This window comes from Triticum aestivum, chromosome 5A (assembly GCF_018294505.1).
Source record: "Triticum aestivum cultivar Chinese Spring chromosome 5A, IWGSC CS RefSeq v2.1, whole genome shotgun sequence".
Classification (NCBI taxonomy): domain Eukaryota; kingdom Viridiplantae; phylum Streptophyta; class Magnoliopsida; order Poales; family Poaceae; genus Triticum; species Triticum aestivum.
Window position 1 is genome coordinate 694,366,095 of NC_057806.1, and position 20,241 is coordinate 694,386,335.

At 47.6% G+C, this 20,241-nt stretch overlaps 1 protein-coding gene across 1 annotated transcript; it reads right to left on the minus strand.

The window, feature by feature from the left end:
- Positions 1–14,003: 14,003 nt before the first annotated feature.
- Positions 14,004–14,384, minus strand: LOC123108473 (cortical cell-delineating protein-like). The gene has a single exon (XM_044530253.1). It carries the CDS (start codon positions 14,382–14,384, stop codon positions 14,004–14,006), a length of 381 nt encoding a protein of 126 aa, XP_044386188.1.
- Positions 14,385–20,241: the final 5,857 nt, after the last annotated feature.

Consider the following 20,241-nt stretch of genomic DNA (forward strand, 5'->3'; position numbering starts at 1 on the left):
CCTGCTCGCCGCCTCGCCGCCTCCCTCGCCCGGCTAACGCCGTGAATCGCCCTCCCTCTCTCCCCCGAACCCCCCAGACACCCCCTCTCCTCTCCAGCTCCTCCCCCTCGCACGCCCCAGCCATGGCCGACGCCATCGCCGCCACCCCCTCGCCGCAGCCACGCCCTCCGTCCACCTCACGCCGTGCCACCGTGTCCAGGAGCTCCGCCGCTGTCCACTTTATCGAGCTAGCCGAGCCCCGTGTGCTCGTGCGGCCCGAGACCACCGCACCGACCTCGCCCGAGCTCGCTGTCGCCGGAGATCCCCTTCAACGCCGTCGCCGCCTCAGCTCGTCCCCGACCCCGCCGGTGGCCTCTACGGGAGCGCTGTGAGCCTAGCTACTCCTCCGACCCTCCCTCTCTCATTCCCGAGCCGTGTAGCCACCGCACGAGGATCACACGCCCGCACCGCCGCGGATCTCGTCGCCGACGTGCTTCCGGCCACCCTCCGGCCACAAGCTGGTGTCCATCTTACTCACCGAGTCCCGCAGCACCTAGCTAGCCACTCCCCGAGCCTCACCGACCCCTCTAGCACCAAGTTCATCTTCGGCCGAACCCCGGTGGCCGCCAAAGTCGTCGCCGGCGCCAACTCCGGCCACCCTGACCCCAACGGACTCCACCAAGAGCTGCGGTTTGTCCTCAGCTCCACTCCGGTGGTCTCCGCGACCCATTTGGTGGCCGAAACGACCAAAACCACTCCCGCCGCCGCGTCGGGCTCGCCGGCGGCTAAACGCCGGCGCCGCTGGCATTGACTTTGACCACGGGTGGGCCCTGGTTGACTCCCCTGAGTCAATGACAGGCGGGGCCCAGCCCTGTTAATTAAACAGGTTTAGTTTTAATTAAACTTTAATTAAAATAATCACCCTGACATGCGGGACCCACTGTCAGGTTTGACCCTGACATGTTCCGTTGACCTGCTGACGTCACACTGACGTCAGGCTGACGCAATAATGATTTTCTGGAATTATTCTAATATAGGAAATTCCAGAATATAATTTAAACTTCAAAAATTCATAACTTTTATTCTGTAACTCCAAATCAGACAAATTATATATGAAAAATGATCAGAAAAATCCAATCTATCCATCTGTACTATTTTCATGCATGACTAAACAAGTTAACTTGATGTTTAATGCAGAACAAGGAAAAGCACTTTAAAAGGCCATGTTTGAGTTTGAAATTTGAATCTTTGATTCAAATTGGTTCAAACCCTTCTGGTTTTAGTTGCATTAGCCCAACACACTCATATTGCCATGTTTCATGCATGCATCATATTGTTGCACATTGTTTGGTGATGGTTGTGTATCAGCGTCCCTTGCGACAGGTTCTGTCTCCGAGGAGTATCGTGATTACCCTAACGAAGAACCGTATCAGTGCATCGAACCATCAGGCAAGCAACCAACCATTTGATCATATCGATACAATCCCATGTTCTCGCTCCTGCTCTCTTTTACTGCATTAAGACAACGTGTTTCAAACTGCTGTGTGTTACGGTAGTTGAACCCATTTCCTCTGCATGACCTGTCATTGCCACAGTAACTAGATGAAACCCACTAGCATGTGTAGGAGTTGATTGAGCCATATGTATGTGTTGTTCCTACCTTGCTATGCCTGCTATGCTTAGAGTCGTGTCAGGTCTGGTTCATCTGGGTGATGGGCTAGAGTGAAATGATTATGTCGGTAATGAGAGTGGTGGGGTGAACACGATTTGGTAAAAGTATCGATGAGAGGCCATGTAGGAGTACATGGTGGGTTGTTTCATTGAAGCCGACCTTAAGCACTGAGATCTGTATGTGTGATTTAAGAATCAGCTACTACCATGCATTGGGCCCGAAACCAATGGACCCTCTCGGCTTCTTATTCACCCTAGTTCTCCGTCCAGGAGTTGCAAGTAGTTTCTGGTGTTTGTAGCCTACTGGAGGCCGTGGACAGCGCTGACCGTAGGGGTGGGCTGTGATGCGGTAGGTACGTGGCACGGTGTACCGAATACCCGTTAGGTATCTCGGGAACCCTGTTCACATCGTTCGGGGCCGTATGGGAAACCTCGGCCGGACTCCCTGCGGATGGAACCTGGATAGGCGATAAACCTGGATTGGAGGCTTAGGTGATTAGGTAGGTCGTGGCTGACACCCACGTTGGGCTTCCGCTTGAAGGTTGCCGAGTACATGTCGTGTAAACGACGGTAAGAGGTGAGAGCGTGTATGAAGAAGTACACCCCTGCAGGGTTATCATGATCTATTCGAATAGCCGCGTCCGCGGTAAAGGACTACTTGGTTGCCTATACAGTTCATAGACAAGTAAATGGAAACTGCTAAAAGCCTCAAGATAAGTGTGAGTGCCGAGGATGGCTCTTCCGTAGGGAGACGGAGGTGGATCCTCGGTAGTGTATTGAAGTGGTGAGTAATGGACTCGTGTACGCAAAACCATTTCAAGTTGGAGTCTCGTAGGTTAGCCTAGCCAAGAGTCAAAGCTGGCTTGCTGCAATAACTCCACCAACCCTTCTTGATAATATGCATGTATGTAGGATCTGATGTAAGTCTTGCTGAGTACCTTTGTACTCATGTTGCTATAATTTACATTTTACAGAAGACGCTGCAACCCCTTCTGATGGGTTCTACGTAGACGTTGACATCAACGAGTAGGCTAAAGGCCCAGGTGGTGATCCTGAGCTTGTGAAGGACCACGTAGTATAGCTAGGCTTTCCAAGCCTCTTTTATTTTACTAGTTGTCTGTACTCAGACAAGTTACTTCCGCTGCTGGTTTGTATGACTGTATGACTTGAATGCTGGGTCATGGGACCCGTACCTTTGTGTATGTTATGTATGGCTCCCTGAGCCTTAAATAAAGTACTTGTGTCGTAGAGTCATGTTGTGATGCTTCGTTGTATTTGCACATATCGAGCATATTGTGTGTATGATTGAAATGCTTGGTATGTGTGGGATCTGACTATCTAGTTGTTTATCTTTAGTAGCCTCTCTTACCGGGAAATGTCTCCTAGTGTTACCGCTGAGCCATGGTAGCTTGCTACTGCTCTGGAACACTTAGGCTGGCCGGCATGTGTCCTTCTTCGTTCCTGTGTCTGTCCCTTCGGGGAAATGTCACGCATTGAGTACCGGAGTCCTGTTAGCCCGCTACAGCCCGGTTTACCGGAGTCCTGCTAGCCCAGTGCTACAGCCCGGACCCACTTGCTGATGACCGACACGTTCGAAGCTGGGTCATGGATGCCTGTCCCTGTAAGTCTGTGCCACTTTGGGTTTACAACTAGTCATGTCAGCCCGGGCTCCTTATCATATGGATGCTAGCGACACTATCATATACGTGAGCCAAAAGGCGCAAACGGTCCCGGGCAAAGGTAAGGCGACACCCGTGGGGATACCCTGCGTGAGGCCGCAAAGTGATATGAGGTGTTACCGGCTAGATCGATGTGACATCGAGTCGGGGTCCTGACACTCACATGATGACCGGACATGGTTTAGTTGATTTGGATCACGTTATCACTTAGAGGATTAGAGGGATGTCTATCTAAGTGGGAGTTCTTAAGTAATATGATTAACTGAACTTAAATTTATCATGAACTTAGTCCTGGTAGTATTTTGCAAATCATGTTGTAGATTAATAGCTCGCGTTGTTGCTTCCCTGTGTTTATTTTGATATGTTCCTAGAGAAAATTGTGTTGAAAGATATTAGTAGCAATGATGCGGATTGGATCCGTGATCTGAGGTTTATCCTCATTGCTGCACAGAAGAATTATGTCCTTGATGCACCGCTAGGTGACAGACCTATTGCAGGAGCAGGTGCAGACGTTATGAACGTTTGGCTAGCTAAATATGATGACTACTTGATAGTTTAGTGCACCATGCTTAACGGCTTAGAATCGGGACTTCAAAGACGTTTCGAACGTCATGGACCATAAGAGATGTTCCAGGAGTTGAAGTTAATATTTCAAGCAAATACCCGAGTTGAGAGATATGAAGTCTCCAACAAGTTGTATAGCTAAAAGATGGAGGAGAATCGCTCAACTAGTGAGCATGTGCTCAGATTGTCTGGGTACTACAATCGCTTGAATCAAATGGGAGTTAATCTTCCAGATAAGATAGTGATTGACAGAATTCTCTAGTCACCATTACCAAGTTAGTAGAACTTCGTGATGAACTATGATATGCAAGGGATAACAGAAACAACTCCCAAGCTCTTCGTGATGCTGAAATCAACGAAGGTAGAAATCAAGAAAAACATCAAGTGTTGATGGTTGACAAGACCACTAGTTTCAAGAAAAGGGCAAAGGGAAGAAGGGGAACTTCAAGAAGAACGGCAAGCAAGTTGCTGCTCAGGTGAAGAAGCCCAAGTCTGATCCTAAGCCTGAGACTGAGTGCTTCTACTTCAAAGGGACTGGTCACTGGAAGTGGAACTGCCCCAAGTATTTGGTGGATAAGAAGGATGGAAAAGTGAACATAAGTATATTTGATATACATGTTATTGATGTATACTTTACTAGTGTTTATAGCAACCCGTCAGTATTTGATACTAGTTCAGTTGCTAAGATTAGTAACTCGACACGGGAGTTGCAGAATAAACAGAGACTAGTTAAGGGTGAAGTGACGATGTGTGTTGGAAGTGGTTCCAAGATTGATATGATCATCATCGCACACTCCCTATAATTTCGGGATTAGTGTTGAACCTAAATAAGTGTTATTTGGTGTTTGCGTTGAGCATGAATATGATTTGATCATGTTTATTGTAATACGGTTATTCATTTAACTAAGAGAATAAATTGTTGTTCTGTTTACATGAATAAAACCTTATATGGTTACACACCCAATGAAAATAGTTCGTTGGATCTCGATCGTAGTGATACACATAATCATAATATTGAAACCAAAAGATGCAAAGTTAATAATGATAGAACAACTTATTTGTGGCACTGCCGTTTAGGTCATATTGGGGTAAAGCGCATGAAGAAACTCCATGCTGATGGGCTTTTGGAATCACTTGATTATGAATCAGTTGATGCTTGCGAACCATGCCTCATGGGCAAGATGACTAAAACTCTGTTCTTCAGAACAATGGAGCGAGCAAGAGATTTGTTGGAAATCATACATACTGATGTATGTGGTCCGATGAATATTGAGGCTCGCGACAAGTATCATTATTTTCTGATCTTCACACATGATTTGAGCAGATATGAGTATATCTACTTGATGAAACATAAGTCTGAAACATTTGAAAAGTTCAAAGAATTTCAGAGTGAAGTGAAAAATCATCGTAACAAGAAAATAAAGTTTCTATGATCTGATTGTAGAGAAGAGTATTTGAGTTACGAGTTTGGCCTTTAGTTAAAAACAATGTGAAATAATTTCACTACTCACGCCACCTGGAACACCACAATGTAATGGTGTGTCCGAACGTCATAACCGTACTTTATTAGATATGGTGCGATCTATGATGTCTCTTACCGATCTACCACTATCGTTTTGGGGTTATGCATTAGAGACAGCTGCATTCACGTTAAAAAGGGCAGCATCTAAATCCGTTGAGACGACACAATCTGAATTATGATTTGGCAAGAAACCAAAGTTGTCGTTTCTTAAAGTTTTGGGTTGTGATGCTTATGTGAAAAGGTTTCATCCTGATAAGCTCAAACCAAATCGGAGAAATATGTCTTCATAGGATACCCAAAGGAGACTGTTGGGTACACCTTCTATCACAGATCCGAAGGCAAGACATTCGTTGCTAAGAATGGATCCTTTCTAGAGAAGGAGTTTCTCTCGAAAGAAGTGAGTGGGAGGAAAGTAGAAAACTTGATAAGGTAATTGTACCTTCTCCCTTATTTGAAAGTAGTTCATCACAGAAATCTGTTCTTGTCACTACTACACCAATTAGTGAGGAAGCTAATGATGATGATCATGTAACTTCAGATCAAGTTACTACCGAATCTCGTAGGTAAACCAGAGTGAGATCCGCACCAGAGTGGTACGGTAATCCTGTTCTGGAAGTCATGTTACTAGACCATGACGAACTTGCGAACTATGAGGAAGCGATGATGAGCCCAGATTCCGCGAAATGGTTTGAGGCCATGAAATCTGAGATATGATCCATGTATGAGAACAAAGTATGGACTTTGATGGATTTGCTCGATGATCGGCAAGCCATAGAAATAAATGGATCTTCAAGAGGAAGATGGACGCTGGTAGTAGTGTTACTATCTACAAAGCTAGACTTGTCGAAAAAGGTTTTTGACAAAGTTCAAGGTGTTGACTACGATGAAATTTTCTCACTCGTAGCGATGCTTAAGTCTATCCAAATCATGTTAGCAATTGCCGCATTTTTATGAAATTTGGAAAATGGATAAACAAAACTACATTCCTTAATGGATTTAAAGAAGAGTTGTATATGATGCAACCAGAAGGTTTTGTCAATCCTAAAGGTGCTAACAAAATATGCAAGCTCCAGCGATCCATCTATGTACTGGTGCAAGCATCTCGGAGTTGGAATATACGCTTTGATAAGTTGGTCAAAGCATATAGTTTTATACAGACTTACGGTGAAGCCTGTATTTACAAGAAAGTGAGTGGGAGCACTACAACATTTCTGATAAGTATATGTGTTTGACATATTGTTGATCGGAAATAATGTAGAATTATTCTGCAAAGCATAAAGGAGTGTTTGAAAGGATTTTGTCAAAGAAAACCTCGGTGAAGCTTCTTACATATTGAGCATCAAGATCTATAGAGATAGATCAAGACGCTTGATAAGTTTTTTTTCTTTCAATGAGTACATACCTTGACAAGATTTTGAAGTAGTTCAAAATGGAACAGTCAAAGAAAGAGTTCTTGCCTGTGTTACAAGGTGTGAAATTGAGTAAGACTCAAAAACACGACCACGACAGAAGATAGAAAGAGAATGAAAGTCATTCCCTATGCCTTGGCCATAGGTTCTATAAAGTATGCCATGTTGTGTACCAGATCTATTGTATACCCTACACTGACTTTGGAAAGGGAGTACAATAGTGATCTAGGAGTAGATAACTGGACAGCGGTCAAAATTATCCTTAGTGGAATAAGGATATGTTTCTCAATTATGGACGTGACAAAAAGGGTTCGTCGTAAAAGGTTACGTTGATGCAAATTTTGACACTGATCTAGATGACTCTAAGTCTCAATCTGGATACATATTAAAAGTGGGAGAAATTAGCTAAGAGTAGCTCCGTGCAGAGCATTGTTGACATTGAAATTTGCAAAATACACACGGATCTGAATATGGCAGACCCGTTGACTAAACTTCTCTCACAAGCAAAACATGATCACACCTTAGTACTCTTTGGGTGTTAATCACATAAGCAATGTGAACTAGATTACTGAATCTAGTAAACCCTTTGGGTGTTGGTCACATGGCGATGTGAACTATGGGTGTTAATCACATGATGATGTGAACTATTGATGTTAATCACATGGTGATGTGATCTAGATTATTGACTCTAGTGCAAGTGGGAGACTGAAGGAAATATACCCTAGAGGCAATAATAAAGTTATTATTTATTTCCTTATTTCATGATAAATGTTTATTCATGCTAGAATTGTATTAACCGGAAACATAATACATGTGTGAATACATAGACAAACAAAGTGTCACTAGTATGCCTCTACTTGACTAGCTCGTTAATAAAAGATGGTTATGTTTCCTAACCATGGACAAAGAGTTGTTATTTGATTGACGGGATCACATCATTAGGTGAATGATCTGATTGACATGACCCATTCCATTAGCTTAGCACCCGATCGTTTAGTATGTTGGTATTGCTTTCTTCATAACTTATACATGTTCCTATGACTATGAGATTATGCAACTTCCGTTTACCAGAGGAACACTTTGTGCGCTACCAAACGTCACAACGTAACTGGGTGATTATAAAGGAGCTCTACAGGTGTTTCCAAAGGTATATGTTGGGTTGGCGTATTTTGAGATTAGGATTTGTCACTCCGATTGTCGGAGAGGTATCTCTAGGCCCTCTCGGTAATGCACATCACTTAAGCCTTGCAAGCATTGCAACTAATGAGTTAGTTGCGGGATGATGTATTACAGAACGAGTAAAGAGACTTGCCGGTAACGAGATTGAACTAGGTATTGGAATACCGATGATCGAATCTCGGGCAAGTAACATACCGATGACAAAGGTAACAACGTATGTTGTTATGAGGTCTGACCGATAAAGATCTTCGTAGAATATATAGGAGCCAATATGAGCATCCGGGTTCCGCTATTGGTTATTGACCAGAGACATGTCTCGGTCATGTCTACATTGTTCTCGAACCCGTAGGGTCCGCACGCTTAAGGTTACGATGACAGTTATATTATGAGTTTATGCATTTTGATGTACCGAAGTTTGTTCGGAGTCCCGGATGTGATCACGGACATGACGAGGAGTCTCGAAATGATCGAGACATAAAGATTGATATATTGGAAGCCTATGTTTGGATATCGGAAGTGTTCCGGGTGAAATCAGGATTTTACCGGAGTATCGGGAGGTTTACCCACCATTTGCTATTAGTGGGCCTTAGTGGAAAAGAGAAGGGGCAGCCCAAGATGGGCCGCGCGCCCCTCCCCTCCCTTGGTCCGAATAGGACAAGGAGAGGGGGCCGGCCCCCCTCTCTCTTTTCCCCCTCCGCGAATCCTATTCCAACTAGGATTGGGGGGGGGGGGGGAATCCTACTCCCAGAGGGAGTAGGACTCTCCTGGCGCGCCCCCTTCTAGGCCGGCCGCCCCCTCCCCCTTGCTCCTTTATATACGGGGGCAGGGGGCACCTCTAGACACACAAGTTGATCTTCGTGAACGTTCCGTAGCCGTGTGCGGTGCCCCCCTCCACCATATTCCACCTCAGTCATATTGTAGCGGTGCTTAGGCGAAGCCCTGCGATGCTAGAACATCAAAATCGTCACCACGCCGTCGTGCTGACGGAACTCCTCCCCGACGCTTTGTTGGATCGGAGCCCGGGGATCGTCATCGAGCTGAACGTGTGCCAAGAACTCGGAGGTGCCGGAGTAACGGTGCTTGGATCGGTCGGATCGTGAAGACGTACGACTACATCAACCAAACGCTTCCGTTGTCGATCTACAAGGGTACGTAGATCACACTCTCCCCTCATTGCTATGCATCACATGATCTTGCGTGTGCGTAGGAATTTTTTTGAAATTACTACGTTCCCCAACAGGCCCCACCCGATGGACCCCCGGGACCCTTTCAGTGGTCCCGGTACAATACTGATTACCCCCGAAACTTTCCCGATGGCCGAAACTCGACTTCCTATATATAAATCTTCACCTCCGGACCATTCCGGAACTCCTCGTGACGTCCGGGATCTCATCCGGGACTCCGAACAACTTTTGGGTTACCGTATACTAATATCTCAACAACCCTGGCGTTACCGAATATTAAGTGTGTAGACCCTACGGGTTCGGGAGACACGCAGACATGACCGAGACTACTCTCCGATCAATAACCAACAGCGAGATCTAGATACCCATGTTGGCTCCCACATGCTCCTCGATGATCTCATCGGATGAACCACGATGTCGAGGATTCAATCAATCCCGTATACAATCCCCTTTGTCAATCGGTACGTTACTTGCCCGAGACTCGATCGTCGGTATCCCAATACCTCGTTCAATCTCATTACCGGCAAGTCACTTTACTCGTACCGTAATGCATGATCCCGTGACCAACCACTTGGTCACATTGAGCTCATTATGATGATGCCTTACCGAGTGGGCCCAGAGATACCTCTCCGTCATACGGAGTGACAAATCCCAGTCTCGATTCGTGCCAACCCAACAGACACTTTTGGAGATACCCGTAGTGCACCTTTATAGTCACCAGTTACGTTGTGACGTTTGGCACACCCAAAGCACTCCTACGGTATCCGGGAGTTGCACAATCTCATGGTCTAAGGAAATGATACTTGACATTCGGAAAAGCTCTAGCAAACGAACTACACAATCTTTGAGCTATGCTTAGGATTGGGTCTTGTCCATCACATCATTCTCCTAATGATGTGATCCCGTTATCAATGACATCTAATGTCCATAGTCAGGAAACCATGACTATCTTTTGATCAACGAGCTAGTCAACTAGAGGCTCACTAGGGACGTGTTGTGGTCTATGTATTCACACATGTATTATGATTTCCGGATAACACAATTATAGCATGAACAATAGACAATTATCATGAACAAGAAAATATAATAATAACCATTTTATTATTGCCTCTAGGGCATATTTCCAACAGAACCTTCGTGGTACTGCTGTTGGTACTTGGTATCTCCCAACTTAAACTGTTGTGGCTGCCTCATGCCTCATGTCTAGCAGATTATGATTCTCCATTTGTAAATCAAAATTTGTAAATGCAAAAGTTAGTCTGTAAAAGATATGCAGCATGAGTATACCACTGCTAGATACTGTATAATCACAAAATGATGGCTATGAAGCGGTGGAGTAGATGATGATGTCAATTAAAACTTTGGTTTGATGAGGTGAAAGTGCAACCGAGATTCAACCTACTGGTTGGTGCTTTTGAATGCACGAAAAGCAGAGCAGCCCTGGCAATGTCGTCAAAGAGTAGTACTTAGATGCTGCAGCATGAATTGAAATTGAATTCATTTTTTATTTGGTCATCTATATATCTATCAGGCAAGTGTTGTCATGCAATATATACTCTTATGTGCTGAAAATTTGGTTAAGATGAGAAAATAATAATTGGACGATGATATTGCTGGTGCGGGTGGGTAGGGCTGGGGGTTGGGGGTGGGGTGCAAACATGTATCATGTATGGAGTGACATTTTCAAGAGAATATGATGTATAGTACCAGGGCTCAGCACAATTGGTAGATCCTTCAAACTTTTTAGATTCGCAGAGTATTCTACAGACACAGAGAAGTATTGCGTAAAAGAATGAATGAAAGCAAATCGCTTCTATGCTAGTTATGTGCATAACCGCAGATCATTTGACACAAGCTTATCAGCAAAATTGCAGTTCAAGATATGAAGCAAGGCCATGGCCAATGATAATTCTTCATTGATGAGTCCCAGTATCAGTTAGTACTTAAGCAATGCCAGACTTCTGCATATACATTCATATATCGGCATACAGAGAGAATATGCACATAGAAGCAGGAACGATCAAAGTTGTCATGTGAACGGTGGATGCTTACCTAACTCTTTCGGGTGACAAATTCATCAAGTATCATATTTATTCTGTTTGGCGCATACATTGATGGCAATTATCCTCCGACCAGCCATTCATCTGGTGGGAACAACTGCAAGTTAGTTCATAAGCATGTCAGTTAGAAGAAAAAGATACTACTGAAGTACAAAGAGAAGTAGCAGATCAAAAGATTTTTGACCCGTTGAAATCCTATACGTAGAGTAGTTGGTACTTGAAATTGTCACTCACAAACATCAGTTGATCACATGGAACTGCAAAGGGCAATGTGGCCTATCCGTGTCTCTATGCATCAGTTGATGTATTCACTGAAGAATTAGCAAACATGCATCATGCATCGATCTGGTCATTAGGAATAGAAACCTCATGGGAGAAGGTCTGGTCGTTGGCATCGATCTTGAGTGCACTGAATTTTGTAGATGAAGAGAAAATAAGGTACCTCATGGGAAAGGATTCGTGGGGCAGATGGCGTCGGCAGCGGCAGCGGAACGCGCTGATTCGGGGATGACAGATGGCGTCGGCATCGGGGGCAGCAGCCAGGAACAACGTGCCTCAACACACGGAATTAGTGTCCAGTAGTTGGTGTCAGTGTCGGCGTAGAATCGGCGGCGGCGTGCCCAGCAACCCCACGGCGTGATGTGGAGGGGCACACAGCGGCGTCGTGCGGCCTCGACCGAGCGGAGATCTACGGGTGGCGAATCGCGCCCGCTCCGGCTGGGTGGTGGATGGACTTTGCTACACTTACGGACGGCCAGCCCACGGAAAACAGCTACGCGCAGATGGGGAGTCAGCTGATTGACGCTCAAAATTTCACTTTGCGTGAACTGCGGGCTCACATAGTTCTCTCGTTCTGCCACGGCAATGCGTAGCCAGCTTTCTGAACAAGTTATCCGTAAGTGTATCATTTTCGGTGGTGGATCGGTGGTCGGCGCCAACCCTCGGTGTTGGGGGCCGTGTGCGGCCTCAATCCTCGGCGTCGGGGGCGGAGGGGTTCGGCGGTGGCTGCACGACACCGGGCCTCGCTGTTAGCGGCGAGAAGGGGCGGGCTCCCGCGGCTGTGGAGGCGGCGACCTGCGGCGGCTTTCCGTGGCTCCGGCGCGCGGAGGTGGCGGTGAAGGGCGCGACTGGGGAGGAGGCGAACGGTGTGGGAGGAGGTCGTGCCGAGGAGAAAGAGGATGTCGTGCGGGCGGTTTTCTTCTTTTTTTTTACTGCGGGGCAGATTAGATCGATCGATTGCAGTGTCTTAATGCGTGGTTTGTAGCGTTAAACACAGAAGGATTAAGAGTCATTAGATTTTGATGATGGATGGATGTGATTGTTTGGATCTGTCCTTCTCTTTCTTTTATAATGGTAGTAGATGAATTGTTGACGTGCATTCATGAGAGTATACCAATATTATTTTGTAGCTAATGAATGCCCAGCCTAAGTCATGATGGCCATATAAAACTGCAATCCCACACATCATCTAAAACCAGCCGCGTGCTCAGCTCAACTCAGGCTCACTTTCGGCCCACTTCATCTAGCATTTTGAATTGCACAAACCCGTTTGACCGATACACAAGAAGGAAAATGCGCTATGCGACATAATAGAACACTCTCCTGCCTAAGAACACACCAAGCCATACGCAGCTTCCACTTCTTTTGCAATGACTTCCATGCAAAGAAAATGCAACTCTAAACATTTTAACTATGCTTCGAGACGTTTCTGGTCCGTAACTGCATGTAAGGATGAGATGAACTGCCTAGCCCATACAAAGATCGCTGCTGCATGGTCTCGCATTACATCTCCCTTGCCATGTATCTGCATGTTGTTGGCGATAAAGCTCTCGTCAATAATAAATTAATTCATCGTCGATCCAATTTATTTCTTTTTCTCTTCCTATGATCCATATAAATCATAGAGTTGACTTTGATCTAGGTGCATGTACTCCCTGCCTCCCATAATGTAGCGCGTATAGATTTTTTTGAGAAGTCAAAGATTGCAAACTTTGATCATGTTTACAAAGAAAACTATTTGTAGCTACCATACCAAATATCTAAAATATGAAACTACTTCTTATGATGAATCTAATGATATTTGTTTGGCATTCCAGATGTAAATGTTTTTCTCCACAAACTTGGTCAAAATTTGTGAGGTTTGACTTGTCAAAAAGTTGTATGCCTCTTTGATCTTAAACTTAAGAATGCTGGTTTTATAGTATGGAATGGAGGGAGTATATGTTTTAGTAGTTTTTTTTTTTCAAAACGGAGGCAAAAGATTTGCCTCATCGATTAATTAAGCAGAAGAGAGTTGCCCGGTTAATTACTGGAAAACCGGGCGAAAACCTATACAAACCTACCACATGAGGACTACTCACAGAACAAGCAACCCCATTTCGAAAACACGGTCGGGCTGATCATGTTTTAGTAGTGGACTATGAAGAGGCAGAATATATATAACACACAGCTCGAGTTAACACAACTTCAACATATTTCAGAGCATATAACCGGTACGGTATTTCACATCATGATACAAACCCCCAATTGCGAGGCCTATTTATTTGGACACCACAACGACATGACACACTTTCACACACAACACGAAGTGATCACTGCATGCATGCATAACGCGAATGCATGACACGAAACTTAGGCATGCACGAGACATATAGATGAATTGATAAACAAACTGGAGTAGCATATAGGAATAGGAAGGTGCAATGCATGGCATGTGTACGCAGCATGCCATGCTTGGACGAGTATACGTCGATCGATCAGAGCGGGCAGGTGAAGCCGGGCGGGCAGGTCTTGTGGCACTGGTTGAGCAGGAGCACTATGTCGATGGGGACGTTGAGGTTGATGACGCCGTGGACCTTGGCCCTGGTGGCGGTGCAGAGGCACACCGCGGCGTCCAGGTCGGCCAGACCGGCCAGCAGCGGGCAGCACGTCTCGCTGTGCGGCACACCGAGCCCAAGCTTTAGCAGGTTCAGCACCTTGGCGCACACGCCCAGCTTCAGCGTGTCGATCGGACACGAGCCGTTGGTCGTCGACGGTGGCGGCGGAGTCGGGCAGTGGGCTCCGCAGCCACCGTGCACATCGGCGACCATCAGGTTCAAGCCGAGGAGCAGGAGGAAGAGCTTGGTCGATGGCGCCATTGCGAAATCTTTGATCGAGAGGAAGCAATGCTTACTATAGGTAGCAAGTAGCAAGGATTTGTAGGTGCTGTGAGTTTGAGCTCTGTGGGGGGTGGTATTTATAGCCCGGTTGCACGTACATGTTGATCCCATGATTGATCGTTCAAGTTTAATTCTACAGCTTAACTTAAACTACATAAAATCCATCTACGTACGTGTAGCCTTATGCTTATGGATGCTCTGAATCTCTATGCGCTACGCTAGCCAACAAAATGATTAGAGCGAGATATACGCCCGGCGAGTTTCAATACTTGATGGGCATCCATTTTTCAAACAAGCTCCGCACACAGAATAGCGGGATACTCGTGGCTGGAATGCGTTGAAGATATGCTGTGTGATGACTTTCATGCCATGGCCATGTATGTTGTGTGGTTGCTTAGTTCGTTGGGTACCATGCATGGACACGTATAGCAGATGCATATTATTTGGAGAGCAGAAGTCAACTATAGATGTTCCTTAGCTAGCTTTGGCTTATACATGAATGGTCGTTGCTGTGGACACGTATCCAGGCACTGGTTTCTATAGAAAAATATTCAACATGTATTTGAAATTTTGAATAAATGTTCATCATTTATGTGAAAAAATTTCAACGTGTATCTAAAAAAAAGATCATCGTGTATATAGAAAGAGTTCAGTGTGTAGTAAAAAAAGCAGACATGTATTTCAAAAACTGCAAAACCTTTTTGAATTAACCTCTAACTAACACAATTATTGGGCCAGTCCACCATGTCGATCTCCTCCAATATAGGCGAGCACAAGTTATGTCTCAGAATAAGCTGTTTTTAGCATTTGCCATAGGAGAGGCCCAGGACCAGATGGACCGTGTGGCCTAACATTTAGGCGTCATTTCCTAGCCCAGTGGAATGTACGGAAAGGCCGAGACCTAGTGCCCCAGGTGCTTATAGGGGTAGGGTGTGCGTGTGTGCATTCATAGAGGTGAGTGTATGCGCGTTTATATGAGCGCTTGCGTCTGTACTGTGTTCAAAGAAAAAACCAAGTTCTCGTTGAGGTAATACTTGTCCTTCTGTAGTCGTGCCACAAGATTATCCAGATTCTGAATTAATCCCCAAGCTTGCTTGGCTAGAAGAGCCTAATTCAAAGTTCTCATGTCTCTAAAACCCATGCCTCGCATATTTTTCAGAATGATCTTCTTGTTCGAAGCAAGCTAGGCCATCTTTCGTTTACCCTTCTCCATTCACCACATGTAGGATCTTTGCCCGCACATAATCTTTCAAATAATGGAGACCGCCGCATCACGTTGATGTCATTGTTGACTTGTGATATCCTGTCATGTCAAAGAAAGGGTGCCAAATCCCGTGGTCTTTGAATGCATATGCCTCAATAATGATGGTAGGAATTTTGCGATGGCCCTAGTATTTTGTTTGTCTAGTATATGTGCAGTTCTTCAATTTTTAGTGCATGCAATCTTGGGATCCGAACATACCTAGGAACTCTCTTGATTCTCCAAGTGCCATGAGCCTAGTTATGTCTTTGGCATTTGGTTCTCTCAAGTTCTCAGGTTCAACAGCTTGACCGCTGTAGTACAAAATCTAACCATAGCCTTTAGGCAAGTGCTCTCAGATATCTAGAGCTATTCATCCCATGAATTTGCGGTTGTGCCTACACAATTATCCTGATAGAAGCCATGCACTCGGAGAGACCAGAGAACTCTATCTTCATCAAATTGAAGTAATCATCATAAGACCTAACCCCTTGCATGATACACAAGAACAATGGTCGCTGCATCCAATGAACGTCGAGAAAAGAATTGAACGGCGCATTAGGGGCAAAGTAGTCATCGTAGAGATCCACATATGCCCATGTGCCCAACATCAATTCTGTTGGACTAATATGTCAGGTATCATGACATATCTCCTAATTTCCTAAATTGACGAGTATCGATATTTTTGTGTTTTTCATGTTATGGTTAGGATTTTTAAATATGTCTATATATTAACATGCAATGGAAAAGCCAAGTGTGGCAATATTCCTAAAGTCTTTCATGGTATCAGCCTAAACATCCTCACGCTTCCGCCCTTCTCCAACCCTTGCACCGCGGGCCTCAACCCTCGCGCCGATGGACCCCATCTCCCTCCCCTCCCATGTGCCCCCCCCCCCCCCCCCCGAGACCCCTCCTCGTCCCAACACTGCTCTTTGGGCGCAGGCCACCACCGTCCAGAGCATCTGCTCCCTCATCCCCGTCGTCCTCGATTTCAAGAGCACCGTCTTCCCCAAGTGGAGGAACTTCTTCACCATCGCCGTCACCACCTACGCCCTCCAGGACAATCTCACCACCGAGATGCACTCCACCGACCCCACATGGCTCCGCCTCGATGTCATGGTGCTTCGCTGGCTCTATGGCTCGATGGCCATGGACATCGTTGACCTCATCATGCCTACCGACCCTACCACCGCCACAGCGTACAAGGTCTGGACCTCCGTCCTCGAGCTCTTCAACGACAACAAGAAGATCCGCGAGATTTATCTCGCCGAGGAGTTCCATGGCATCAAGCAGGAGGATCGGTCCATTGCCGATTACCTTCACCTGCAAAAGATGGACGCGGACGCCCTTGCCGAGGTCGGCGCGCCCGTCTCCGACGTGGAACTCGTCACCAACATCATCAAGGGCATTCACGAGCGCTTCGACATCGTCGCCAACATCACTCCACTCCTCACGCTGTTCCCATCCTTCCTCACCTTCCGCAACATGTTGCTCCTCTAGGAGACGAAGGTGTCTCAGCGCTCCAACAGCACCTCGGCCTCCGCCTTGTACACCGCCAGGGGCCCATCCCCGCTCCTCCCAATGGTGGCGGCTCGTCCTCCGGCAGCGGCGCTCCTCCAGGTGCTGGCGGCGGTGGTCAGCCGTGGCGGCCTCCTACCTCCTCCCATAACCCCCACGTCACCGGCTACGGCAAGGGGAAAGGCAAGAACAAGGGCTAGAAGGCCGCCGGTGGTGCTCCTCCCATGTCGATGCCGTTCAACCCTCGGACTGGCACCATCTAGATGTGGCCCATGCAGTCCCGCTCCAACAACACCGGCAGCATCCTTGGAAAAGGTCCAAGATTTCGCGCCCACGCCTACATGCCCGCCCCTCTGGCTGCTCTTGGTGTGCCCTACGACAGCTATGGTACAACCCCGTACGGTGCCGCTCCCTACGGCGCTGTCCTACCCTACGCTGCACCAATGACCCCGACACCAACATGGGACACCGCTGCTCTCGCTCAACACTTCACCAACATGATGCTACAGCAGCCCGTCTTTGAGTGTGTCATGGGTAGCGGCATGACCGCCCACCTCTCCTCCGATGCCGATATCCTATCCTCTCTCTCTCTCCCCCATCCTATATATTGTCACGTTGTTGTCGGCGACGGTCCAGCCATCCCCGTCACCACATCTGGCCATTCTTCACTTCCTTCTCGCTTCCCTAACAGACCACTTGATTTACGCCATGTCTTGGTCACACCCCGTATCATCAAAAATCTTATTTCTGTTGGTCAATTCACTACTGATAATCATTGCATCGTCGCTTTTGACCCCTTTGGTTTCTCTGTGAAGGACCTTCATTCCCGGTGAGAGATTCTTTGGTGCAATAGTACGGGGGAGCTTTACACGTTCGCATGTCCTTCACCACCTCGCGCCATCGCCACGCTCGCCGCCCCTCACGACGTTTGGCACCATCGCCTTGGTCATCCAGGACATGATGCTTACCATCGCCTCTCGCAGCATATCTACTAGAGATTATGCCTATAACGACCAGCAATTAAAATATGCGGTTGTTGTTGGTACCATGTGCCGAACACACGTCTAACTTAGCCCCGCGAAACCTCCTAACGAAAATCGCTAATTTTCAGTTGCTCGTGCTTGTTGTTGCATTGTTGGTTAAATATCTCTCTTCGGGTTAGGCAGTAATTAGCGTCCCTCTCCCCTCGATTATGCGCCGCCGCCGCAGCTAAGGAGATGGCTGCAGATCCGGAAGGAGCAGTGCCCTACACGGGCCGGGCTATGCCCAGATCGAGTTCCACGAGCAGCCCCGCCCCCTCTATCACGCGGCCGATGGGGGATCCACGGCTCGCGGCCGGATCTGGAGCGCCTCCTGTATAGGGCAGACTCGCCACCAATGGCATCTTCCTCCACCCCTTGGTGATGAGCGACCGAGCCAAGGAGCAGAGTCAGGCGGGGGAGGGCCGGTGGACTTCGGGAGCAGGGGAGGGTGGGAGGCGGCACAGCCGACAGTGGTGTTCTGTTCGGGGATGCTTCGATCTGGTGATGATGGAGCACGGGCACTGAAGACATCGCCTCAGCCCGCCACCGCGGCCGGCGAGCCGCCGGGGTGACGCCACGGGTAGACTTCTCTCGCAGCTGAGCAGCAGCACCTTCCTTCATCGTTCTATGATACATGCATCTTCGAGAAATCATGAATCTTGTTTCCCTCTGGCAGGCACGCCAAGGGGAATCCTCGAGGAGCAAGGCTTTCCTGCAAGTCCTCACGTACTGATCCTCGAGGTGATCTCTCCTGTTTAATCAGCTCACACAAAAATCTGATATTACCCCCATCTACTCATCAGCTAGAAAAACCCGTAAAGTGGAGGCCGCTCCAAATGAGCCCATCTTGGTACGTATTATTCCTTACAGTTAATTACTCCACACATTACCTGTCACAGCAAAACAAAGTGTACAAATCTCTTCATTCCACACAAAATTTGTGTATATGCAGAGGTTTGATATACTTACGAGCCATAGTCACTACCGGAAACGGTCCTACCCCGACGGCCAAACCTATGCCTACGGCTGCCGTCGGCCTAGTTTGAGATATGCCGACAGCCCATTCCTGGCCGTCATGTTCTTTTGAATATAGGTCCTTATATTTTATTAAAATCAAAAACAGCTATGCCACAGAAGTTTAGTGGCGGTTGCAAACGCCCGGCACCCGTCTCCGGAGTGTGACCCCCTGATGTCCGCGGTGTGCCCCCCTCACGGACGGCGCCGCCGCCACCATCTGGAGGGCAGAAAGAGCCGCATCGGGTCTATACGGAGGGGACATTGCTCCCAAGTGTTTCTATGGGATGACCTACCACAACCGGGTGGTGTTGTGGCATGTTAGAACAGGCGGCACGCATCTGGTCCTAACGGACGGTGCCGCCGCCGGCACCTGGAGGGGGAAAACGGACGCATCGGGTCTACACGGAGGGGATGTAGCTGTTGGTTTGGCACGGATGTTGCTCCCAGGTGTCCCTCTGAGCTGACCTGACACAACCGGGTGGAGAGGTCCACTTTTCAAAGCCCGTCCGTGGAAAGTCAAAGGGCTAGATCTCGTGGTCAACCGCTCTATGGTTAGGCGGGACGGTGGCCCTAGGGGGTAGCAATGCCACCGGAGCGTCGCACCGGCCCCTCATACATGCGGGGTGGTGTGGTGGCATGTCCGAAGAGGCGGCACGCATCTCCGGGGTTTGGCCCCCCTCACGGACGGCGCCCCCGCCGGCACCTGGAGGGGGGAAACGGACGCGTTGGGTCTACACGGAGGGGATCTTGCTGTGGGTCTGGCCCGGATGTTGCTCCAAAGTGTTCCTATGGGCTGACCTAACACAACCGGGTGGAGAGGTCCACTGGTCAAATCCCGTCCGTGCAAAGTCAAAGGGCCAGATCCCGTGGTCAACCGCTCCAGGGTTAGGTGGGACGGGGGCCCTGGGGGGTTAGCAATGCCACCGGAGCGTTGCACCGGGTCCTCATACATGTCGTACGGTGTTGTGGCATGTCCGAAGAGGCGGCACACGTCTCTGGGGTGTGGCCCCCCTCACGGATGGCGCCGCCGCCGACACCT

Excerpts from the sequence above, each read along its gene's own strand:
- LOC123108473 (XM_044530253.1), bottom strand. The coding sequence starts at position 14,384 with ATGGCGCCATCGACCAAGCTCTTCCTCCTGCTCCTCGGCTTGAACCTG.